Here is a 25,994-nt window from a genome sequence, read left to right as displayed (position 1 = left end):
CTTTAAAGCTGATAAACAATGTTGTTTTTGTGTGTGTGTGTTTTAATGTATCTAAATAAATATAAATCTCAAGTACATCTCTACCTGTGGTGTGCAGTTCTATTTCTCATATATAAACAGGACTTTACATTTGTGTTCATTTTGACTACACAGAATTAGGTTTTCAGTCAACTACCAAACACCAGTATTTATATAGATTTACCGGATATAAACCAATTACCAACACGTGCAATTGTGTAGGATGCCTTGTTCACAACATATTTGCAAGAATATCAATTAAAGATGAGCTCTTCAAATAAAAAGCCAAAACAATTTTTTTCTGTTTTCAGTGAACTTTGAGAAACACCTCAATGTGACAAAACCTGTTATTAGATTTAAAGGCCAATAAACAGGACACCATGTCGCTTTTACTAAAATAATTGCCACCGCCTTCTTAATTACATATCTCTAATTAAGTTAGGTTTTCCTCTCTTTCATGGCCTGCTAGTTTACAATGCAATATCTGGAAAAAAAATAACTGAAGCAAGACATGTGGCTGTCAGGTGTTTTATTGTGTAGTTTTGCATGTTTGTTGTGCATGCTAGCATATTAAGATCACATCAAGGCTCTGGTGAAATGTTCTGCTGTGTGTGGATTCACAAGAAGCACCAAGCACAATTGGCAAACAATATTTACAGTTCCAGTTTCTTTATATAACATCTTCACACCCAGACTGTGTGACACTTTCCAAAGCTCATAGAGAATTCAAAGGGGCTTCACAAACATAGCATGAGAAAAGTAATTTACAAAACTGTCTCCCAACGCAAGTTTAAGAAATAATCTCTTGTGAAAATCGCTAGAGGTCAGGGTATACGTGGGAGCGAGCAAGAGTATGTTGCTGCTAAACCGTGCATTTGCCTTTCCCAATGCGCTTCCAGTGATTTCATAGCAACCAACAGCAGTTGAGCTTTTCAAAGTTGAGCAAATCTATCCCGTTTTTGATTTTGGTGATTTATCTGGCTTGTTTTGAAATGCTTTTGATTACATTTATGAAGCCAGAAAACCTAAAAGAGACACAAAATACCCATATTTTCAACCATTTTAAAGCTTTCCATATGACTCCCAATGTCTTTGGAGAAACTTGCCTCTCACAGAATGAGTCAGCGAGAAACAACTTTTGTAACTTCAAGTTAAAGTTACAACCTGAAGATAACTGAGGAGCATATTACCTGGATAATATCAGAGGTTTGAGAGCTACAATTTTAATTTGTAGGGCACAAATACATTTTATGTATTTTATTAATTAATTGGCAAACAAACCAGGTTTTACATGAAAGTATTTTGCCATCAAAAATGTTAGAAAACAAAGTATAGCTAAAAATAAAAGGTTATGATGCAAATAACGGGACAACTAAAAGCCAGCAGTAACTTTCCATATACAGAACAAAATTATACTGAAACATAAATTTATCAAAAAAGGGAATGATAAATACAATCACTACATATCTCTAGCTTCTTTTTTCCCCCCATTCAGCAGTGATATCAGACAGTGTTTGCTTTCCAGTTCTGGGGTTGTTCCACCAAAGTGGTTCCAGTGGTGCTAGAGGCAGTTCTTAACTGGTATCAAAAGAACTGGTCACTTTTCCACAGCCATGGAGCCATCTTGATGCCACATCATTGCATCACCATGAACATCTTAACCAGTAAATAGTAGATCTCCTGGGAGAGAACCGGCTTATGCAAATCCTGTTATCTATGAATGAAGGCTCTAATTTCAACAGCTTATCAATTAAATCAAACTTAAAAAATAAAATTAAAAAAACACAGGGAGACAAAAAGCTAGTCTTATTCAACTGATTATGAAACTCTTAATAATTTATCCAGAGTTTCTACCTTTTTTATTTTACTTAAATTAGCTCAAAAACTAAACTAAGTTTTTAAACATGGCACTCACGGTAGTGTTGTTGCTCTATAAGAACCAGACTTCAGCAAATACTCTGACCATTTTAGAACTGGAACCGCTCTGGTGGAGTAAAAGCCCTTAGTTCAGGTGAACTTTCCTGATGCATTTACCAGTACAGGGCAAATGTCATTTAAGCCTGAAAAATAAAAACTGATAAGCGCTCAGGCAAGTCACCTTAAAATTGTGCCAAAAAGTTAACGAGAAAGATTTTTCATCCTTTCTCCTCAGCAGACTACTGGATGAATCAATTCTAAGCATAAACTCAGTTTATTGAAAGCAAATGGAGCTTTGTCTCATCTATTTCAGTCTGACTGGACAGATAAACCTACAGAAGCCAAACCACGGAGTTGGAGTCGTTCTCCCAAAGGCTCGCACACTTTCAGTGCAGCTATTCTACTTTGGATCAACAAATAAAAATTAAAAATTAAATAAAACTGGATTACCAGGATTATTAAATTGTTGCTTATTTCAAAGATCCATTTTGGGCCAAACAGAACTTCTTGTTAGATTTGTTTTCAGGAGTTCACTTGGACTTGACAGCTTGGCCTTTAAACTGGGCAGAACAAGCAGAGGCCTTTTTGAACGCCTCAGAAAACAAAGAAGCCACTGCAAACAATCAATGAGGCTGGAGAGGAATTTCTTCATTCACTCTGTGTTCATCATCATTGTTGTCGTCCTCCATCCCCCCCTGCTGGTCAGCCAGGAGTCCACCAGCAGAATAACTGATGTAACAAAGAAAATGCTTATGTCACTCATTCAGAAAGAGAGACGGTGAAACTGTAATATGAAGAGTTCAATGAGATCCTTAAGGATTTAAATCAAGAGCAAAATACAAAAAAAAAAGCAAAATCACTGAATCAAACTAGTGCAAATCTTTCAGATTTTGTTCGCATAAAGTGTCTCTTCATCGCTTTCGCTTTCATCCTGAAACTCGTGGGCGAGCAGGGACTTTTTGGAGCCCATGGAGTTGAGATGGATTTCATCGTCGTATTCGTCGCGGTGCTGCCGCAACAGGTGGAAGCCGTCCTTCTGATAGTCGGACTTCGCTGAGCACACGCACCAAATGATGCACGCCGTCAACACCAGTGCTGTCATAGTGGCAGCTGCAAATACAAAATGAGAGACGCACTGTTACACATTTTCATCTGCATAAAAAAAAAAACTAATTTTACTAGAGAAAACATTATTCACCTAGAACAAAACAGCTTTTAAGTTAACTGTAAATGAAATGATGACTTCAGGACAGTTCTGGTCAGAAGTTTACATACATTCCTCTTTGCTGATATTCTGATTTTGTGGGATTTTAATGCTTTCAACTGTTCTTCCCCAGCATGCAGTGATGATAAAAACAAACAGCTATAATGACTTTTAAACACTGTAATCCACTTTGAATAAAAAAAAACAATAAAAAAAAACATTCTAAGGCTTTTAACCACAGATTGTACATTTTCAGTACAACTAAGGTAATTTCAGAGGCTTAAAGCTTGTTTTATCTTTCACAAAAAGTTGGAAGTTTGTTTGGTCACAGTGTTGTCAGTGACTTGCGTGTCAAAACAAACTAATCCAAAAGTATTAAAGTACCTTTTTAACAATACCAATATGATGGATGTAGGTTCAAACTCTGCAGAGTTTTAAAAACTCAACTTCTAGGTGTGAGTTTGTATCTTCTTACACACAAAAACTCATTGTTTTTCAATTTGTTTTGAGTCAATAATTGTCCTGAGACATTTATAATATGCTTTTCTCCGTTTACAGAATGCATTTTAAAAGTGCCAGATAATAGTATCAGATTTTTTCATTAAAATTTTATTAAAGAAGACAAAACCTGACATATTAGTTCCTAAGAAAAATAACATTGTGCCTTATTGAAAACCTTTGACAAGTTAATATTTTGATTCTACATTTACAACATACACAAATGAATCCCTTTATGGTAAAGCTTAATTTTCAAGAATTAGCAATTAAGTTTTAACTTTTCTGTTTGTCCACCAGGTGGCGCTACTAGTCTTATTAGGCAAACTTGACTTAAGTAAAAAAAAAAAAAGACAACCATACATTTTGTCAGAAACCAAAGTTTTGAATGTTAAAGGAGTTGTTACAGTAAAAATATTGACACCCAAGAACATGATGGATGAAATCTTGCATAAAAACTCTCCATCTACATAAGGCTCTTCTGATAACTACCTGCACAGGCCACAACAAACTCCCTTTGAAATCCAAATATGCTCTTGTCTACATCAAACTCTATCAGGACAAAAGCAGCAGCTTCATGGGAAGTGACCACAACCTGGAAAACAGAAAAAAACAAAAGCAAATAGTTAACATTACCAAACATTCCTTTATCATATATAATTCATATTGGAGCAATGAACAAAATGTGTTACTGTTTAAGTTTGTGGAGTGGCCTTTTTTTCCAACCTGAAGTGAACGCTGATACAGGGTTATTGAAACTTCACTTTTGAAAGTTTTAATGGTAACTGTATTGGTCTATTCACATCTGATCAAGCGCTGAGGAATTCAAAGTAAAGCAAATATTAAATGCACTGGTTTCATGCTCTCATACTTTACGGTTTGAAGGAGAGAAATTAAAAGGTCACATCTTTGTATCCAATCAGGATGTTGTTTTTTAAATAAGGTAAATAGAAACATCTCCATCTCTCAAAGCTTCTTTGACAACAGAGCCGGTTATCATCTAATCATCTAATCAGCTGATTCCTTCTGCAGGTGTGTCTGTTTAGTATAACCTGCTGCAGGTTTGTAACTCTAAAAAAAAGTGTTGGAGAGAAAAAAAAATCCTAATATATTCAGCTGAAAGGTAACTTACAAAATCACATGAAGGATGAAGTTGCTGGATTACAACAAGGCAGATGCATTTTAGTAAAATGATTTGAACCCAAACAGAGATTGGCTGCAGAGTAGAAGCTCTCTGTGTCTTCTTCTACTGTTAGGACATTTTTGTACTGTTTTCTGATAACAGCAGAATCTTTGACACTAACGTTATTTCTCTCTTCAGGTAAATGAGATGCTCCCCTATGAGTTGAGACAGAGCATTCGATGCCCTAAAAAGTATGGACAGACTGTTAAGGAGAGGAACTTCTTGTTGGCTCCGCCATTTAGTTCGCAGCTTATGTTTGAGGAGCACGACCCCGAGAAACCGCTGGATGAGAGGTATATCAGGAACGCTGCAGTCATTCCAGATTTCTCTGATCAGTTGCGCAGCTCCGAAGCCGTCAAGACGGAGGAGACCTCAGGTGCTCCTCTGATGATCCATGGTTATTCAGTGGAAGACTTCCAGAAGACCTATCACTCTGTGGTGGATCCCCTACTCTACAGGCCCTGTGGGAAGCAGAGGCATTACAGCCTGGAGATGGGGTTTGTCATCAAGGAACGCCTGCTGGACGAGATGGCCTATCCGACACTGGAGATTTCAGAGCGCCCAGATGGAAAGATGGAAGTGACGGAGAGGTTCTGTGTGCTTCGTTCAACACCTTCTATAGATATGGACTGCAAAGGGGAACTGTGGTAAAATTCCTCCAAAGACTTTCAATAATAAGCATGGGGTTTCTCACTGTTAAACGTATTACTGTATACTTCTATTGGCTGTCGTTTCGTTTTTCAGCCACATCTGTACAATTTGAAATGTGTTATAATCCTCATTGTGAATTTTTGTGAGACATATTGGCTTGCAGGTAAAAAGTTTTTATATCCATCTCGTTCCAAAATGATGTTGTACACTAATGGTTAAATACATGAACATATTAGAGGTTCCACTGATAAAGAGAAGTCATTTCTAAACTAAAAATCCTCAATTTAAAAGAAAACATTTTGAGGTTTGTATTTTTCCAAACGCTCCAGTGAGTCAGTCATTAGAATCGAGAGATGCGTTAAGAAAGTAAAACCTTCATTTCAGTTATTAAACACAAACAAAAAAAGTAATATTACACAGATTTATGGCAGAGGGTTTCAGGCAAATATCTTGGTACGTTCTCACCAAGCGCGTGTTGAGCATCAGGTGCGTCTGGTTTACATTGAAAGTCTATGCTTCGAGGTGCTTCGAGGGCCGTTGCAGCCAGATGCAGACATTCCATACATAACTGTATGTTATTCTAAGTTCTGACTTCTATGCTATATATAAAGTATTTGCACGTAAAACACATCGTACCTGTTTATGGTGACTTTGATAGCCGTCAGCGATGGCGTCAATACTATGGGTGCCCGGGGAGACGAGGATGTGGAAGTAGCCGCCCCCATTAGTAGAGACTTTCAGGATCGTGTTCAGAAAAATGGTCGCTCCGACAATTGGTTTCCCGCTTTTGTCCCTCGCTACGCCACGCACCCCTTTATGGACCTGAGCACAAACATCCATGGTTTGTGACACACCTCTAATACTATGCCATTAGACTATGGAAATATTTAATACATCAATACAATTTCATAAAATTTACTCAGATGATAAGATTACACAACAGAAAAAAGGACATTTTCAAGTGACATTTATTTTTTAACAATTGTAGAATTCTTAATCTCAGAATTTATCAATAGATCTAAAAAAAATTTTTTTTGTCGAAGAAAACTTGATGGTTTCATAGTTTTTAGCCAATTTCTAAATACAAACGTGAACTAATAATGGGGAATATTTTTAGATTAGGGATGGATAGTTCATGTGTTGGTTGTTGTATTACCAATTTCTACTGTCCTAAAACAATTGCTTGTAACGTTTGCATAATAGAAATACAAAAATATTTGTATTTATAGATACAGATATTTTTTATATCCAGATCTGAAAATGCTTTTCTAAGAATTTTGCTTTGGTCATAAATCCAAACTTTTAGAAAGTCGTCCTTTAGAATGTGCTTTTCTTAATAAGACTCCTCTGTTAGTTACTTTTTTTCTTGAGGGCAGTGTCTGTAGATATTACCCATACGAGGAACAAAGACCTGGGAGTTAAACATTTACATAATTCAGATTGTTGGAGGATTTAAAGGTAAATCAATAAAAAAGAAAATCTGAGAAGACTCAAGTAAATAGCAACCTGAAAGTGAATGACAATCTTAAACTGAATTTAAAAACAACAACAAAAAAATAGGAATACTAAAATATTTTCTTAGAAATTAAAAAAAAAAATCTAAATGCTAAACAAAACATTTTAATATAAAAGTACTTTATTAAAAATCATAGATATTCAGAATAAAATCTTACCTCCACCAGCATGCTGAGGAGAGCCTTTTTGTTCTCAGCCCAGAGTGTGCTCAGCTGATTAGCAGCAGGAAACAAACAGCAGCCAGTATACACTGTGATTTCTGGGCAGTGTCCGAAATCCATGCTGAAGTCCTGGAATGACATGAGAATGAAATGTGACATGAGATAACAGATAAAAGAAAGTAAAAGATGAAATAACACTTTGTGAGTGAATACAGTTCAGAGATGTTCCTGATTCCCTTCCTAACTGCCCCACAGCTCAAAGCATTGCCCAGAAGGACACGAATGAGCAAGTTTGGTTTAAAAGGACTGGGCCAGCCACCATATGTTCCAAACCAAAACCTAATGGAAAATGTTTTGGGATGAATTTGAGATTTTGAGCCAGACCTTCTCATCCAACATCAGTGTTTGACCTGACAAATGCTTGGGAGAATGGGAGAAAATTTCCAAAAATCCCACTTTAAAACCTAGCAATAATCATTCCCAAAATAACTTCATATTAAGTCATAAGGATTAACAATGGGATATAAATCAAGGGGTATAAATCAAGTTTATATGTGTCTCTATACACATATTGTGTATATTTTCCAAACAACCCAATCACAATAAAAAAGTACTTTGTTGTTAAATCTTCCATTAAAAAACTTTTATTGCAGTTGAAAAGTTTTACCTTCATGCTCCCCATGTGACTGTGCAGCTCTGCTGCTTTCATCACTCCATCTGGGACATTTCCCACTGAGTACAGTGAAAGCAGACAGTTTACAAACATGATTATCTTAACTCACAGATATAAATGACAGACATGACATCCATTAATAAAAATCAAGTCATACTTTGCCCGTTGTTGGAACATGCAGTATCACCGGGGTGCATCTTGGGATGGTTCTTGGCGTACACTTTCGCCAAGTTCTTCAAAGTTGCTTCATTATTAACTACAAAAACAAAAATTAACATTTAATTTCATCCAGTTTGGTGATAATAAAGAGAGGATTATCATGAAAACTTGAAAATCAAACATCATCACCGTGGGAAAGTTTTGTCTTAAAGTAAAGAGGCATAATAGGTTACAAAGCACAAGAGAAATAATGAGACAAAATGTTTAGCTATACAAAGAGGTGTTACCAGTCTGAACAGGTTTGTCATAAGGGTAGGTGACAACCAGAGCGCCTCCATCCAGGGCGACAGACAGACTGAAGTCATTGCTTTGAATAAAATTCATCATTGCTTTGGTCTCTGGTTCTGGCTTCATCAATTGCTGCGATGAGTTACCTGTTAAAAGCAGGAAAGGAAAATGGATCTTTTAATCAAGTCTAATGTAATTCAGCTGCATTTTATTCCAAACAAGTTTTTGACGGAAATGTAGCAATAAATACGTATCCAAATAACAGACCGAAAAACGTCTTGTCAAGATCTTTGTCATTGGAGTTGGTCAGGCCGCGGCTGGATGAGCATTTCTTCTCCGCTGCCTGTTCCCGTCCGTCAGGGTTGATGGAGGGCACAATGAAAATGCGGGTCTCGTTGATTAGCTGGAGAATAGAAAACGTACAGAAGTCAAATTAACGCGCATAAAAATGCATGCAAAGTATTCAGACCCCTTGAACTTGTTCACATTCTGTCTGGTTGTATTTTAATAGAATCTTATGTGACAGACCCTCAGAAAGTAGAGAACAAATATAACATGGTAAAAATACATGAATTTGAGCATTCTTTGCAAATACAAGCCTGAAGTGTGCCATGCATTTGAACTTTACTATTTTGAAAACACATGTTTTAGGGTGGACTGTTGCAGTTTGTCTGTGCCGGCTGACATAAAATGTTTGCAGGGCTCCGTGTATTTAGGGCGATACCGACGCTAACCTTGGTAATGGCGGGGTTCTTGCCATAATTGATGCACAGACAGGCGGCAAACTCCAGCAGCAGCTCCGTGCCCACAGGAGCGTTGCCATGAATACCCGCCACGAAGCGGATCTTTGGTTCAGACGGCTCTGGTTTTTCTGGATTGTTGGAGATTTCCAGGGCCAAAATGTTTCTAAACTCTACACTTTCACCCAGTCTAAACACAAGAAACACAAAATCACATGAATGGTTAGAAATACATTGATGCGTTGACGCCCAACTCAGTCAACAGCAGATGAAGCTAAACCTTGCAGCAACCTTGCTTAACAACTTTGAGATCAATTCAAAGATGAATGCTTATTCTAAAAACTACAAGGTAACACAATGCTGGGAAGTAAGGCTTAAAATTAAAATCTCTGGGAGGCCTGAGCTTGCTCTCACCACTCTGAGCTATGAAAACTAAAGATGCCTATTGATGAAAACAAAAAAATACAGATTTTCCAATAATAAAATCTTCAGAAACCAAATATTTGACAAATCAGTAAAGTCGATTTAGCACCCAGACCCTGTAAGTCAGTGGTTTTGAATATTAACAGCATACCCACATGTGTAAAGATGTAATTTGGGGGAAGTTCAGTGTGAGGCCCCTCAAGAAAGCTTCCAGGTCTTTTGGGCGTCGGTAGCGAAAGTTGTTATCGGTGGCTGTGCTCTTGACCAGCTGCTCCAAACCTTGGTCCAGGGACAGCTCCTTTATCAAGCTGTAGAGCTCCCTGTCCGATGGGCTCTGGGTCAGCTGGGGAACAGTTTGACCGGTATTTTCCGAGTTTAAGCGGGTCAGCCTGAAGTCCACTACCTCTGCCTGGTCCTTTGAGACTGTAGCGTAGGTCGTCAAGGGCTTATATCTTTACAGATAAAAATAAAAAAGGGTATTTTAGGTAGTGGAAGGGAACCCTTTTCTCTGGTGAGTTTCACTTTCTGAAATAAAAACGTTACCCATCAGCAGAGGCAGTGACTGCATAAGTCCCAGGAACCAGCAGTCTCCAGTAGTCTCCAGTATGACCTGTAGTGATGTTGTGGTCTATTACCCCCACACTGATGGTGGCATTGGGAATTCCCACTTTATCCTGGTCATCAGAAACTGTGCCTTTTATTCCCGTGTGAACCTGCAGTGACAAACAACAAAACAAACAGGAGTAAGTAGAAAATAGTGAAAGTGAAGTACATGCTATCGTTAACTCCTGCTTTTTGTACCTGGTGCATAAACTGCAGCAGAGCTCTCCAGTTTTGTTCCCAGTATTTTGGCAGCTCTTTTGCCAGCGGGTACTTGACGCAGCCCAGCTCGATGGTCACCTCAAAGCAGTTTGTGTTGACGTAATTCCAGTCCTGCATCCCACCTGGGAAAAATGAAGTCTTAATCATTTTTGGCACTGGCACTGAGTTCACTTCTCTGACTAAAGCCATAATTAAAGCCAGGGCAGACAAACTTTGACCTTCATTTTACCAACTGTCCAGCAGCGGACTCTTCTAGTTTGAAGATAAGTAACAAGAGGAGTCTACAATACTGGAAAAAAGTATTTGTCTCTTTACTCCTCATTTCTATTTTTATTTTTTTAAGACATTCAAAGCAGGAATGAGAAAAGCACATTTCAAATCTTGAAAAGAAAATACTATTTATTTATGTAAATAGTTGGCTTTCAATGAGAACTGAGCAATGAAGGCCTACCAGGAACAGTGTACCAGTTGGCTCCATTAGTGATGCCATCCTCAAAATAGTCCTCTGGATACAGGTTATCACAAGGGTGACCTTTGTGCATGAGAGGATTCTCCTGCACACAAATTCAATACAAAACAACTAAATGACTTCAATTGTTTTGATGTTCAAAGCCAAATTTCTCCACAGATTGAACAGGCAAGAGTGAGCCTGTCTTTTTCAACTTTTGCTTCATTGCAAAAAATAATCTGATAAATGTGTATTATTTTCTTTCCATTTTGTGGTTGTATGTAATTTATCAGGTTTTTAAAAAGGCAAAACAAGAAAAGGTTGAAGAGGTATTAATAATTCTGTGAGGCACGGTATATGATGATAGTTTATAAACACATGAATGAAACTATGAGCAGATATTTTACCCAGGAAGAGATTAATTTACCTGTGAGTATGCTTTGGCCACCTGCTTAAATACTTCATCATCAGGTGACCTGCTGTAATGACTAAGGCCTTCTTTGTCATCATCGAAGGGGTAGTTGACCACTAAGGAGCCTGTATTTCACAAAAACATTGCATTTCGTTGCTTTTTTTAGTGTAATTAACAAGCATCTGTGGTGCTAAATAATAAGGTGTTTAGTGGATGAAATAGAAAATGTATGTATAAATCTAATTAAATGACAACATTTACACTGAAGGACGTATTTACCTCCGTGAAGGTTTGCAGACAAAACAAACGGGGTGCTCTTTAACCACCTCATGACGGCTATTGTCTCTGGCTGCCTGGGTTCGGTGATGGTGATAAACTGGTCTGGGAAGTTGCGATTCAGATCATAATCATTGCTGTTGTTCCGTCCTCTGTAGCCCTTCACGTCACCTACAGGGAAGCAGATTCAGGTGATGAGTCACTGCTATGCAACAGTCACTGAAGCATGTTCCTGTTTGAAGGTTTGTGCTTTAAATTTTGCTTCCTTTTGTACTTCTGCAATAATTATTGACTAAACGGTGTCACACAGAAAAGCAGCTCAAAAGTTAAACACAGAAGTTGAAGGAGGGCACATGAATTTCACAATAAAAAGGGAGATGGTGACATAAAAACAGCTACTACACTTACTAGTGAACGTCTGCTAAAGCTGCTTTGAATCATTCCATAAATCAACCTATTTTTGGGCATAGGTTTGAAGAAACCTGTGCCCATGCATGAACAGTCATCATGCATGGGCAAAAGGAAGCATAATTATTTTAAAAGGGTTTTTTTGTTTTTGTAGGACAGGTTTAAAAAACGGTTGACAGATATCCAGAAAAAGCATAAAAGACTTGACACAAATACACATATATTTAATGGTTTGTAATTGAATGGTATAAATATGTTGAAACAGTCAAATGAAAAAATGACTTGTGAAATATTGCTTTAAGGTGTCTGAATATGTGCATCTCAGAAAACATCTAGTTCTGTTAGGAAGTGTGTTTGCGTTGTTTATGCTTAAATTGATGTTACTGTGCATGAAGAACTGTATAACAAAGGGATATACAGCTAAAGAGTATATCCCTTTGTTCCATGGTGTTGACCTTTTGTCTTCTTTTCTTAAATAACCTCTTGACTATCTTGCGCTAACAGTATTAAATACCATAAAAAGGATATAGGTGCCTTCAAGAGTTCAAATAACTAGTTGCTGTGTCACTAAAAAGACTTTTCCAAGTGCCCTGCACTATCAAAAGGTGAATGAATTTTTATCAGTGAAGACAGAGTATATGCATAGTGTAGCATGAGATTATTATTTGGACATTCCAATAGCATTTGTGTAGCAATTATTTAATTATTTCATAGCAGGGCATTTATTTATGCAATATGCAGCATCTCTAAGTAGCAGCCCTAAATCACAGATTTATTTTTTCCACATGTCTTAATTGGAGAGTTGACATCTGGAAGCTACAGTATCAAAAACACCAGATCCATTACTATAGATATACTACACTTTGCAAAGCAATGAAATTGCTCGCAGTTTTGCAGTGCAAGCATAACTCATCCTCGAATACGAGGATGAAAGCCATATATTTACCAAAAGCTACATCTTAAAAAAGTCTTAAATTAAAGAAAACATATGATTTCAGTCTCCAGGAGGCTGAAATTGTATGCCTGTAAATATTTCTCTTACCTTCGACAGCCACCTCGTAGCCATCGGGGTTCATGGAGGGCATGATGTGAATCCTAGTGTTGTTGACCAGCTGAGTGACCTCAGGGTCGGTACCATAGTTGCGACACAGATATTCAATGAGGTTGAGCAGCAATTCTCTTCCCACCACCTCATTTCCATGCATGTTGCCCACATACTTGAACTCCGGCTCCCCTGAAAGAGATAAAGAGAAACATGTCAATGCTTTAACAATATACATACACATCCTGTATAAAAGACCTTAAAAAACGGGCAGCTGCTCTCATTGTGTTGTGCAGTTTGCCGCTCACCATGCTCGTGAACTTTAGGGTTGTCCGAGATTATCATCACATACAGCTCCCGGTCTTGTACAGAGCTGCCGATGGAGTGAAGATGGGTGATGGACGAAAACTCACTGCTGTACTTTCGTAAGAAGAGCTCCATGTCTGCATAGTTGTGGTGACGAAACTCTTTTGGATGGATGGGCTCATGACGAGGTGGGACGAATGGAGGGGTGGTGGGAACTGTGTGAGCTTGGCTGCTGTTGGAAGCCTTCGTGGAGGATGTAACGGGGTGACTGGTGGGTGGAGCTGAGGTTGTAGTTTGGGGGGTTTTACCTGCAGCCTCACTGACAACAGGCTGCAGGGTGAAGTTAATCTCTGTGGGTTTGCCATCAATAACCTGAACATTGTTGAATGTCTCTGGTAGGTACCTGCATACACAGAGAAAGACACATTGAGAACAATTAGGCTTTAATATCAAAATTACAAAAAGCGACACCCCAACTGTGTCATTATTCTGGTTTTTGCTTTACCAGAACGTTCTCCACTAGATTGATGAGGCATTTTCTTTTAAATATTGGGTGAAAAATCACCAAATTGACACAAAATAGTGCAGAACTGTGAAGTAAAAGAAAGAACATGCAAAGAGTTTTTAATAAAATACTAAGAAGTGTGGAAGGAATTTGTATTTAGCCCCTTTATTCTGAGAACGCTAAAATTACCTAGCGATGTGACATAATGAATAAATAAAGTGCCACTATGCTTTAAAGGCGGTTGCTTAATAAATAGCTTCACTTTGAACCAAATGTGTAGAGAAACTCACCCTGGAGCCACAGCTGTGATATTGTAGGTTCCCGGCAGCAGAAGGCGGTAGTAGTCTCCAAATTTTGCTGTGGTCAGGTTGTGGCGGATTCCAGCAACCACAATGCTGACATTGCTGAGGGCAGCACCGCTAACTGCATCTTTCACAAAGCCACGAACTCCCATGTGTACCTGGAAGAAAATAGCACTGTGAGTTTAGAAAGGATTCGTACTGAGAGACGCATGATGACAGAGAGATGCTTTAGTTTCTAAAGGATAAACTTATTCTTAGTGAGCTTTACCTTTTCCATGTAGGCCAGAAGGGACTCCCTGTTCAGATCCCATTCCTCATGCAGCTTAGAGGCATTAGGGTGCTTGCAGCAGCTCAGCTCCATGGTGATTTCCAGGCAGTTTCCATACAGGTAGTTGTAGTCCTGCATTCCTCCTGAATAACACAGCATCATCATAAACATCACACACTACAACGGTCTAATTTCACATCTAAAATTTGTCATACTCTACAATATAACTGGATACTCTCTTAAGCTACCAGACAATATTTCTTATGGTAAGGTCAGGGTTTGACTTTACACTTGAATACTTCTGGTGAGAGATTATTTACTGCGACTAAAAGTCCAATGAAGCATCTGCAGTTCACAAGTCACTGAACCTTCTGGTAAAGTCAACACACATAGGAGAGCAGGCTGACCATCTCTGTGGAGCAGTTCTGGGCAGTCAGAAGTCCCATCGGTTAAGAGCAGCCATGACTGCACGCTTGGTGGCCACAGAAACCAAGTCAAACAGTTACAACCTTATTAAGCAGTCGGAGTAAATGGGGTCAAGAACTGTGCACAGAAAAATAACTTGTTCAATGGCACCAGCTCACTCCATTCTCAATTACAGAGGAAAAACGTTTTTTCTAAATAAAAAAACTCCAGGATTCCTTCTAATTTTAGAGCTCTTGACTTAAGACTTTGAGACTCTTTGAAGACTCTTCCAAAGTACATTTTAGAATAGCAAAACACGACTTCATAATTATACTTTTTGAAGTAATCCAGCTAGCTAAGTGTAAATGTATCAGAATGGCATAGCATTTGTCAGCACTGGGTTACAACTCAGTGCTTTTATAAGTAGAATAACTAACTTTCCGCTGTCAGCGTGTTTTGATTTTAAAAGTTATGGACAACAGATTTTAATCAATTATTATTTTCTATTTCTGCAAATTTATGCCAGGGTTTCTCTTGCAAATCAGATCTGGATCTCAACGGGAGTTTTCCTGGTTATTCAAGGCAACACCTAGAAAACAGTTCTCCAATTACTACACGCCAGTGTAAAACATTCATCGTTTTTTATTGGTTTTGTTTTTTTGCTGAACCGTTTAACTCAAATTTTTTTCATTAATGCTGACACAAGCTTAATGGAACCACTTCGCAGCATGACAGCAGGGCTCCTGCCATGCTGCTGGAGGTCACACGCCCAACTCGCTGCTGCTGCCACAAAGGAGGCTTGGCCCAATCAGAAGTGCTTCCAGCTAAGTTGTGTGCCTGCTGAGAGGTTGGCTGCAGGTCTACCTAACAGAAGTGTTCATGTGCTCTGTCAGCTGTTGAAAAAGGACTGTCATCCTTCTTGCTGTTGAACGAAAATGACAAACATAACCTGCTTGCAAACCCACCAGTTATAAAAACCAGCCCACAACATAAAGAAACACGGCCTCGGCGTTTATTTGAAGGAGGAGCGTACTCAAATTTGCCTTCAGGGCACCTTTGAGACTTTAAGCTCTGAGGAAAGAGACAGAGCTGGGTAACATGGCAACCAAACTATATGTAAAATATTTTAAAATATCTCACCTATGAAGAATGAGTAATATGAGGGTCTACATTCAGTAATGACAGAAAATTATTAGCAACCTGCCACAACATAAAAGCTATAGAGCATAAAACTGACCAGAAGACATAAGCCTTTGTCTCTGGCTACATCTGCTTAAACTGTCACTGAAGCAAAGCACTAAAGTAAACACCCTGCACCCGCAAAGTCTAACAAACGCACAGACCTGCAGACCTGGGCTTAAATATCCTGTTGAAGTAGGAGATTGTCACACCCTGAATGCAGCAGGAAACCACTGAACAGACAATCAAGTCAAAACCTGAGTTAGACCAGGATGCACTTTACTGCAGGATGTCTGCAGTGGTTGAGCTATAAAAATCAAACACCAAGGAGAAGCACCTGTTTTTCTAAGTAGACCTGTCGGCTGTTCACAGAAACAAAGACAAGCGGCACAGATTCAGGGACTGCAGTGACCTCAGACTCCTCTAGGGTTTCAGTTCTGGAACAATTATCCTATAAACTACTTGGTTTTTGAAATAGTCGTTAGTCGGAAAAAAAACTTAAATTGAAAAGTCAAAACTTAAATCCAGTTTCAGGTTATTGTACGGTTAAAGAAGCAGCAGAGCTCTTGATTAGATTACAGTGAATCATTGTGAAACATGACGATGGATTATTATTTCAGGCTCTGTCTGCCAAACAGAACCGTCCTCTGTTCCTCACTCTCCCTCCTGCCAGTTTGCCTCGGCTTCTCATGATCTCACTCCATGTCCTCCAGACAATGTTTCCATCCAGTGCCGGTGAGTCCAAATTTAGGTGACATTTTGGACAGTGGCGTCCCTTTATTTAACTATTTCTCACTAAGTGGTGCTTATCTTGAATCATATGAAGAGCAGAATCTGTCTCTACTTGATGGTGGGTTAATTTTTTTCGACAGCCAAGAGCCAAGATAAGCCTGGTCAAAAAGTAACAATTTAATAAACAAGTAAGTCATTAAATAACTATTTAAATGTGTGAACATAAAAAAAAAAACACTGGACCATAAAAAAAAAAACACTGGACCACAAATCTGACTAAAAATATTAATACAATCGGGAAATAAAAATGATAATTTGGGGATAAAATAATACATCATATCTCATACAATAAACTTGGTAAGAATAATAGGGAGAACGACAGGCAAACTGGGTCCAGGAACCCATGTTTTCATGAAGGCAACTAAATCAGGCTGAGCTGATGCATAAGGAGTTCCCTCCTGATGGGCTCTCATTATAAAACTTGTTACAACGCAGAGCGTCGCCACAGGAAACCTGAGCCGAAACCCGAAGCTACAGACTCGCACAGCACTATCCTCAGCCCCGAGAAAAGTCAACCAAAGAAGTAACATATGACGCTTGACCCAATTTCAGGTTTCAGACCCACAATTGTTACTGTACCTGAAAGTATCCCAAAAAGTAGAAACAAAAAGAAAACAGAATGGTATTTGTTCCAGGTTGTCTGTGCATCGGTACCAATAATAAGGGCCACACAATACGACTCTAAAATGTCGTCATTGAGTGACTGCGACGAATTATTAACACAAATGCAAATTTTGTTGGCTGTTGTTTTCCAAGTGACAGGAATTCTCCTTTTGCATTGGCAGCAACATATTGAGCTTACTGGTGTTCAAGAGGTTAAGGGTTGCAGGAACTGTTTGAAACATCATGTCATATGCAAAGAAAGTATTCCAGCCTCTATTGTCTTTACATTGCTTGTAAAGATCATAAATTAGTTGTAATATCAGTCATACCATAATTATGACTGATTTACTAAAAACTACTTAAGTTCAGGACGGAGGGGATTGAATTTAATGTTGAATTAATGACCTCAGAGAAGAATACTGTATATTTTCATGTTTAGGAAGCAGAAAAAGTACAAATATTTAAAGAATGACTGATGAAAAGACCAGATTCTAAATTATTGTCTTTCAAAGCAAAATAGTACATTTTCTTGCCACAAAAATGCCTTTTGAGCCAAGAGCAATAAAACAAGAAGTGCTTCCAGATATGCATGATGACAAATATTTGTCCCTTAAGGCTGTTTGACTACAAACAATGGAAATACTTTTGGAACAAAGATAATCTATATTCTGGAAATGATTGATTTGTCTTTATTTGCCAAGTTTAACAGTCTATCTCTTAGTAGAAACACTTTTATGTGAGAATTATGGAACCAGTACAATCTTTAATTTAAAGCTAGAGTATGTAACTTTTATAAAAATATATGTCTTTTACATATTTGTTAAATCTGTTATAGGATATGTCACAAAAAAAAACTTTTCCAGAATGTAGATTATACTGAAGAGAAAAACAGACATAAAATCCTGCCATGTTTCTGATAAAAGAATAAAGTCCCACCTTCAATTAAATAAACTGAAACAACTTGAATCTAATTCATCCTCAACATGCTGCAGCTTGTGCACCAAAACATTCCTGAATGAGCTGCAGACAATCCGACAATCAGAAACATTCTTAGTTTTTAGACAGACGGTCCCTGCGCAGCCACTTTAAGGGAGAGATTTATGTCCACAAATGACAGACTTACGCCAACGTCAAAAACAACAGCAGGCCATCTGTAATTGAGACGTTTCTTGGACAGCACAAAGAATGTGATCCATAAAACTGAACTCAGTCTAAATCAGCTGACTGTGGCTGTAAAAACATGACTAAGATTATAAGGGCTTGAAGCAATCTCTAACTGAACTATTTTTTTTAATTTCCCGACATCACATTGATCATACTGCAGAGGACTTTCACCGTCACATTTATTTTTAGCATTTTAACATGAACAGCTGAACCGCTTAACCACTCACCTGGCACATCATACCACTTGGCTCCATTGGTGATCCCGTCTTTAAAGGTTTCTCCGGAAGAGCCGGGACAGTCAGGCTGACCCGTCTTCATCACAGGGTGATTTTGGGAATACACCAGGGCCAGGTAGCGAAACAGACCGTCATCCTCCGACTGGCTGTAGAAGCCCTCTTGCATGTGGGAGGCAGAGTCGTCGAAAGGGTAACTGGCCACCACAGTGCCGCCGTGCAGGTTCCCAGACAGAACAAACCTGTGGACACGAGAGCAGCAATTTATGTAAGCTAGTGCGATAATTAAACAATTCAAAACGACTACAACTCAGAAAGAGTAACAGTTTATTTCGTCAGCACGCACCCTAGAGCTAACTTCCAATCTGAGATTGTAAGACACATTGATTTTAAAGTTTTTACACATTTTTACTGGCACTTCCCAAATTACACAGTGTTTTCTTGCCAGTAGCAAGAATATCTGTTCAGCCTAAAAAGATGGATGCTCCTGTCTGCATCCCAGCTGCTGATGATGTGAAGCACTCTGTTCATTTTTAAAAACAAATTTTTTTTATGAAAACAGAAATATAACTGCTCATTAAATGCTATTGTACTTTCACAATGCCGTTTTGTTTGTCTTGAGTCTCCTTTGTTACTTGAGTCATAAGTCAACGTATGTTGTCACATGTGAACTACACATCTATTAAATGATGATGTAAGTTAATAGCAGATCTCTCTAAATAACTGGCTTCAGGCCTTTGAAAATACAATAAAATGTGAATTCATCTGGCAACATTCTTGATCTAAAATAGAAAAGCATGAGAAAAGCATTCCACTAAGCAGGTATGAGAACAGTTATGTAAAGTGAAGGTGCTACCAAAATTGTTTTTCTGAGTCACTGGCAACAAAACTTTTACACAACTAAACTTTGAATGTGAATGTCAGCTGACATCTTTTTGACTTAGTCACATAATAAGAAATAAATAAACAACGCAGTAAACATGAGACAAGTATCCACTGCTTTAGGCCAGCCATAGAAGATACTTCCTCTGACAAACCCTAATAAGTATGATCCAAAAAAATAGCCCCGACCTCAAGAACTGGAAGCTTAAATGGTCACAAAGAACATAACCACAAAAAGATGAGTACTGAGGAATAACCTCATGAATAGAACTACATTAAGGAGGTCTTATTCCATATGTTTGCCTTAGAAATACACATTTTGCTTACAAATAAGATAATCGGCCATTGTTGTGGCGACCAGGACCACTTTTTCATGACATCTGTACAGTAGAACTCACTTCTTCTCCTTGATCCATTTGATCACTGCCACGACCTCTGGGATGACGTCTGGACTCACTCTTGTCCCGTCAAACTGATCGGGAAAACTTCTGTTCAGGTCCTTGTTTCTGGCATTATTTCGACCCCCGTTTTCACCTTCGCAGTCCCCTTCCTTTGACCTCTCGAAGCCGTCGGGGTTCATGCTGGGCATGATGTAAATGTCCGTGCTGTTCACCAGCTGCGTGATCCGGTCCTCCTCCCCGTACTTAGCCAGCAGGTACTCCACCAGGTAGACCAACACCTGTCTGGACACGGTCTCGTCTCCGTGCATGTTCCCCACGTACTTGAATTTGGGTTTCCCCGGCGTGTCTTTGTCGGGCTCCACGGTGATCCGCATCACCCACAGCTCCCTGCCCTCCACAGACCGACCGATGCTCGACAGGTTCGCGATGTGGGGGTAGGTCTGCGCCAAAGCCTGCAGGCGTCTCGTTAGCTCAACATGATTGTAGTAGTGGCTGTAAGTCTCTATCGTGTCCGAAGCACCGGCGCTTCGTCGCCACTGCTTCTCGCCTTCACCCTGAGACACAACCAGACGAAACAAGGCGGAAAGTAACACCAGCTGCTTCAACGTCTTCCAAAGAGGCTCCCAGGTGAGCGCCATGTTGAAGCTAATATCTACTTCCGCAACGTCCGGTTTCCTCAACTGAAGACCCGAAGCGAATGTTTTTCTTTCCTTATTTCTTTAAGGTCTTTCTTCGCGTCACAGCTGTTTTTCCTCTGTTAGGGCCGCTCTGGCCTGCCTGTTTCCTTTCACTTCCGTTCACCTCCCAATGGGCGGAGCTACAATGTGACGTAACCTTTTCTTAAGGTGGTCCAGGAGAGTTAGCCTGGAGCGCAATGAAATAAATTGATGTTTCGCGCATACTTGAGAGATTTCGGGTGTGAAATACAGCCGTCTTTTTTTTTTTTTTTTTTTATTTTACTCATATAGCTACAGTGAGGAAACTTTATGACTTAAAAAAAAAAAACTACGTATGTCTGCTTTATGCGGTGTACTTGCTTTATATCTGCAAGTTCAGAAAATGCACAAAAATATCATCCCCTGGTATATGAGAGTATTTTCCAATTGGAAGAGTCTTTTTTTTTCCTGCAAATTCTTTGTGTGTAATGATGGTAGCATATTTTTAATTCTGCAAAAAGAACTAAACATAAAAGTAAATGTAACAACAGTTTGTGGACGTGTATGACCTAATTTAGAAAATCAAAAGAAAAGCTGAGACATTGCTTAATTTTGTCCAAGTTGAAGCGCTGTTTTTCAATGGATTCAGCAATTATGATGATGGAAGTTGTGCACACAAATAACCAGCTGTGCATCTCACTGTCTGCCTAAAGCTATTCTCCTCACCAATGTGTCTAAAAAGAATATCTGAATTATGCAAAGAAAACCTTTGGTTAAGCCAGGGACAAAAGCATTAATGTGAAGAGATAATTAAAGCTTCTGGGAAATGGAGCCTTAGTTTACTGCTGGCTGTGAAGCTTTCAGGAGCCATTATCAGAACATTTAGCCATTGGAAGACACATTTACTTACATATAAAGCTGGTTAACCTAATACTTTATGTCAACTCAAGTTATACATTAACTGTTTCATGACATTGTATTCATTTTGTTAGTTCCTGATCAGTCCTGCTTCAAACTTGAAACATTTTGTATTCAAAGATTTGCTTTCTAAAGACGTTCTTTTGACAAGCTAATGCAAGTTTCTCTAATCTTAATGGATGGGATGGTATATCAGCATCTATCATATTTTGTTTGACAAATATTATCTCAGCCTGTTTAAGGTGAAAGACTTCACTCTACCCTGATTTTTATTGGATCATGGCTCTTTTTCCAATAAATTGCCAGCGCAAAAATGAGTTTAAACTAATATTACATCCACAGACTCTTGAAAAATGTCCCGAATGTGACAATTTCTGCATATTATTGTTAGCAAAAAAAATCTGTATTTTTTTTTTCTTTTTTTTTTTCTACAGCTAAATCAAAAACACTTTGTGTCCATGCTTCTATTGGAAACAAACTAACTTTGAGTTATGTAATAAATTGATCTTGTTTTGGAAAAATACTGTCATAAAGAGATATAAACTCTTCCACTTCCTTATTTTCCTTTCTCATACATTAAAGCTGAACAATTATCTTAGTACTATAGATGACAAATCTTTTTAATGCATTCAAAAACAACAGAAAAAAAAAACATTTCCAGCTTCCCACTGAGGAAACATCAAAACATGGACATATGTAATAAAACATTTGAATTTAGAAACACAGTGTTGAGAATTTTGCAAAGTTCTGGTGTCAGCTTCTTTTTTTCAGTTCCTGCTTATCAACAAAAGTGTAGCTTGCATTGGGTGGTCATAGGGTAATACTGGCCAGGCTATTATATTCTGAACCAGATGGCTGCCGTATTTTGAGACCCACTGTGCTCTATCAAGAATTTTAAATTAGAAGTGTTGTGCACCTCAGGTAAAACCATTTAGTTCTTGATTTACAGGTGCATGTCTTAATCACTCGCAGTGTGACTAATGCGCTCCAGGTCCCACCAGTAATATTGGCTGCATTTTATTTTCACCCAATGTCTGTTTTTTGGCGGCTTTAAAAGAAAATAAAAGATTAACCCTCTTCATTCAAGTTCACAATCAACTGAAGGTTTCAAGAAAAAAGGCAGAGAAGCTCAAACCTTTATGGAAGCAACAGTTAAAGAAAAGAAATCCCCTGCAGGTTGGAAGCAGACTGTTTGAGTTTGTGTTTATTTTAAGTTGCCCATTCTTTCTTTTTTCATCACCGGCATCACCATAGTGACCCACAAACATCTGAAGTTACACAGCAATGCCTGAGTGACTCCGCTGCTCTGTTGCCACTGTGAGGCTTTTTACTTCCCTTTTCTTCTTTCCTCCTGGGGCATCAGTCCAGAGCTTCTCAGCATCAGTTTTTATTTTCTCCTCTCCATCCCTTGTAAGTGCTTTTTATTCGGCAACAAAACAAACACTGTGTCAACTTCTCAATTGGGAATCCCCAAAAGGTGCAGGAATGACTGGGTGAATGGAGGAATATGAATAAGGGGAGAAGGAAGAAGAGGAGGCGAAGAGTGACTGGTAGGGAGAGGCGGCTGCAGGCCTCATTGCTGGATCCGACGCAGCGACTGCACCTGGAAGGACTGAGCATGGGAGCCCCACTCTCTGTAGTGTTTGTATTCGCCACCATGGCGGTCGCATTCCAGGATGTATTGGTAACCACGATAACCTGGGAATTGGTAGCAAACCCAGCTGCAGGAAGAAAGAAAAACCAAAACCAAAAAGATCAAGCAATATTTTGCATTGGATAAGATAGAAATTAAAAGTGACTCCACTACCAACATCGCTCTTTAAGATCAGAACATCCAAACCCTATTGAGTTTTTTTTTTCCTATGGGTTTGTCCTGGGTGGCATTAGAAATGTAGGTGAACAAGCACCAAACACAAAATTATAACTCAGCTGACAACTGCGCCACTTTCTGATTATATTTGAGATGGAAAGCTGTGTGTTAAGTAGGTGATCATGTGCTTTGTGCAGGTTTGTGCCACATCTTATTGCACCCCAGAATCTCAGCTAATTTCCTCAGTTTAAGCGTGTGCCTGTATGTGGGTGCAGTCACTGTCCCACAGCACATATCTGGGGCCTCACTGGAGGCTTTAAGTCAGAATGGTGTTGTCAAACACAGCAAGGCCAGCAAGTTGAAAAAGATATATCATGCAGCTCTTTAATTCATTTGTTTGTTAATTACCAAATGCACCAAGTAACATTAAGAATGTTTCATTTAGCAAAATGTCTTTATGCAGTCTTTATAAATCTACTATTTAAAATGTTTTAACTTTACTTAATACATTTTAAGAAAATGAACTTTTATTTATATTCCAGACTCCGTTATTTACCACACACCCTTTGGATCCCTCATGACTAAGCAGAGAAAAGATTCTTGAGATTGCCCAGCTTGATTTCAATGTTTGTCCCCTCCAGCACAATGCTGCTGCACAACATGGGCTGTCAGTCATGTCTTTAGTTGCCATGATCGCATTGTGTGCATTTAGAAATGAAGACTTACGCTCCGCTCTGAACTTGCATAGATCCGATCTCATTGTTGCTCCAGCCCATTGCCTGCAGGGAGGGGTAGTCATCGTTTATCTCCCACTGGCGACCTATGAAGTTCTCTCTCTCAAACAGCACCATCTTGGACTCCTTGTGGTTCTGCTTGCACACAAAACAGTCAGCTTAGCTACGTTTATGGTAAAACGCTGCTACATTTTACAAACTGGTGATTGCATTTTTACTTTTGTTCACATTTGTCTTAGTTTTTAGTCATTTGAGTTCAATTTTGGATGTTTTGCGACTCTTTCATCACATAGTCATTGCTGAAGATCTGAGAGCAAGCTAACGCTGTCGATTTGGGAGAGAAACTCACAGCGGAGCAGATGGGCCGGAAGGACATCATCCGCTCAATGTGGTAGGCGTTGCTGCCACTCCACGACTCCCAGTGAGGATACTCTCCTCTCTCCAGCACAAACTGTTGTCCACAGAAGCTGGAGTGCTCATATCCTGCCCAGCTGTTCGCCGACAAGCACACAGTCATACAAACATCTCAAATAAATCATTTTACAAAAAGGCTAAAGGAGACTATTAATCAACATTTCTTGTTTTTGTCTCACTTACGCCCCACACTCCACCTTGAGGGAGCGGACGTTGTCGATGCTGCACTCCATGATGTTCTGGCAGGCTGAGGTGAACTCAAGACGTTTTCCCTGGAAGTTTTCCTGGTCATAAACTGTGATCTAGAGAGAGAGAGTAATCATGTGCATGCACCATGGTGGCTTTTATTAAATTAGGCATGAAATTAAAAAAAAAATGAAATCCACTTTTGGCAATCTCCAGTGACGAATGAGCTCACTCACCTTCCATGGTCCCAGCGGGGTGGGATTGTTTAGAGCCATGCTACTGTGGATTTCAGTGAAGATTTGCCTTTAGGACAAAAAATATGCAAGGAAAGCTTATAGCGAGGTCATACTTTAATATTCATTTATGCCACCTACATTTTATGTTTCATGTTTATTTAAGAGATTTCACATCAATGCAGTTTCAACAAAAAATACTTCTTCGGACATAAATCTAAACCCACATGTTGTGATTTAAACTTCATCCTCATGCTTGCAGGTTGGATGGAAACTGTATGTCTAAGTGTGCAGCTGGTGCATAGTTCATATGTGTGCATCTTCCTCACTGCCTTCAGTCTACATGACTCAGCGGAGTGATTGTGCAGAAAAGGTGCAAAAAACAAAATGGCACATGTCTGCAGATTAAGAACTAAGATAGAAGGCTTACCTGACTGTTCAACAAAGATTGGCGCTCAGTTCTCACAGGGAGTTCACAAAAAACGACGTCCTGACCCCAAACTGAACGGACCTATTTATACATGCTGGTGCTGAGATGTAACTGTACCGGTATGGGTCGGGGCAGGAGTCAGCACATTGCTGGTCCAATTCATTGTTCGGTACTGAGCTGTTGGGCTTTAGTGAGCTGCAGCTGGACTGAACGGAGGGCACTGTGCCCAGTGCAAATAAGCAGAAGTTCCAAGTGTTTCGTGTCCAATGGGCCGGGCCGAGTTCTGGCACAGCAGAGCTCAGGAAAAAGATCATTACAGTTTGGTCATGACAAGAAAAGTCCATCTCGCGCTGTGGTTGTCACCGATCATAGCATCACACCCCACCAAAGACAGTCCTTTCACCTCTCAATGCACACATGCTCTGTCATCCACTCACTCCCACATGGGAGGATACACACACAGTCACACGCATTTAATCCCTGTTCAGACATTTACACACAAACCACAGACACTTTCACTGTCAAGCATGGCAACATGTCAACCAGCTGTGTCCAAACTCTGATGTAAATTTCTTTGTCCAGCAGTGAAATAATATGATTCAGGACAAAACAGAACAATAACGAACCTTAACCATGATCACTATGTTCTATTTCATGATCCGGAGGGTTTGGAGTTTAGTTAATCCTGTGGTTTACGATATGTATTTGTTACTTTTTATGTGTTTTTTTTTCCCCTCA

At 39.1% G+C, this 25,994-nt stretch overlaps 2 protein-coding genes across 2 annotated transcripts; both read right to left on the bottom strand.

Moving 5' to 3' along the window:
• Positions 1–530: 530 nt before the first annotated feature.
• cpda (carboxypeptidase D, a) lies at positions 531–20,663 on the bottom strand. The gene is made up of 21 exons (XM_055028099.1): positions 19,873–20,663; positions 18,587–18,834; positions 14,217–14,359; positions 13,937–14,106; positions 13,144–13,544; positions 12,836–13,027; positions 11,389–11,556; positions 11,125–11,234; positions 10,701–10,803; positions 10,229–10,371; positions 9,971–10,140; positions 9,583–9,879; positions 8,999–9,194; positions 8,532–8,667; positions 8,264–8,410; positions 7,975–8,073; positions 7,812–7,876; positions 7,142–7,273; positions 6,105–6,290; positions 4,127–4,229; positions 531–3,045 (listed from the first exon to the last, which is right to left on the bottom strand). The coding sequence occupies exons 1-21, from the start codon at positions 20,511–20,513 to the stop codon at positions 2,819–2,821; spliced, it is 4,077 nt and encodes a 1,358-aa protein (XP_054884074.1). The 5' UTR covers positions 20,514–20,663; the 3' UTR covers positions 531–2,818.
• Positions 20,664–22,633: 1,970 nt separating this feature from the next.
• Positions 22,634–25,463, bottom strand: cryba1a (crystallin, beta A1a). Its single transcript, XM_055028102.1, has 6 exons — positions 25,257–25,463; positions 24,830–24,896; positions 24,591–24,709; positions 24,343–24,484; positions 23,986–24,128; positions 22,634–23,170 (listed from the first exon to the last, which is right to left on the bottom strand). Exons 2-6 carry the CDS (start codon positions 24,866–24,868, stop codon positions 23,023–23,025), a joined length of 591 nt encoding a protein of 196 aa, XP_054884077.1. The 5' UTR covers positions 24,869–24,896; positions 25,257–25,463; the 3' UTR covers positions 22,634–23,022.
• Positions 25,464–25,994: the final 531 nt, after the last annotated feature.

This window comes from Poeciliopsis prolifica, unplaced genomic scaffold (assembly GCF_027474105.1).
Source record: "Poeciliopsis prolifica strain line A6 unplaced genomic scaffold, Auburn_PproV2 SCAFFOLD004, whole genome shotgun sequence".
Classification (NCBI taxonomy): Eukaryota; Metazoa; Chordata; class Actinopteri; order Cyprinodontiformes; family Poeciliidae; genus Poeciliopsis; species Poeciliopsis prolifica.
The sequence above is the reverse complement of the archived record's forward strand: the minus strand, read 5'-3'. Positions and strand labels throughout refer to the sequence as shown.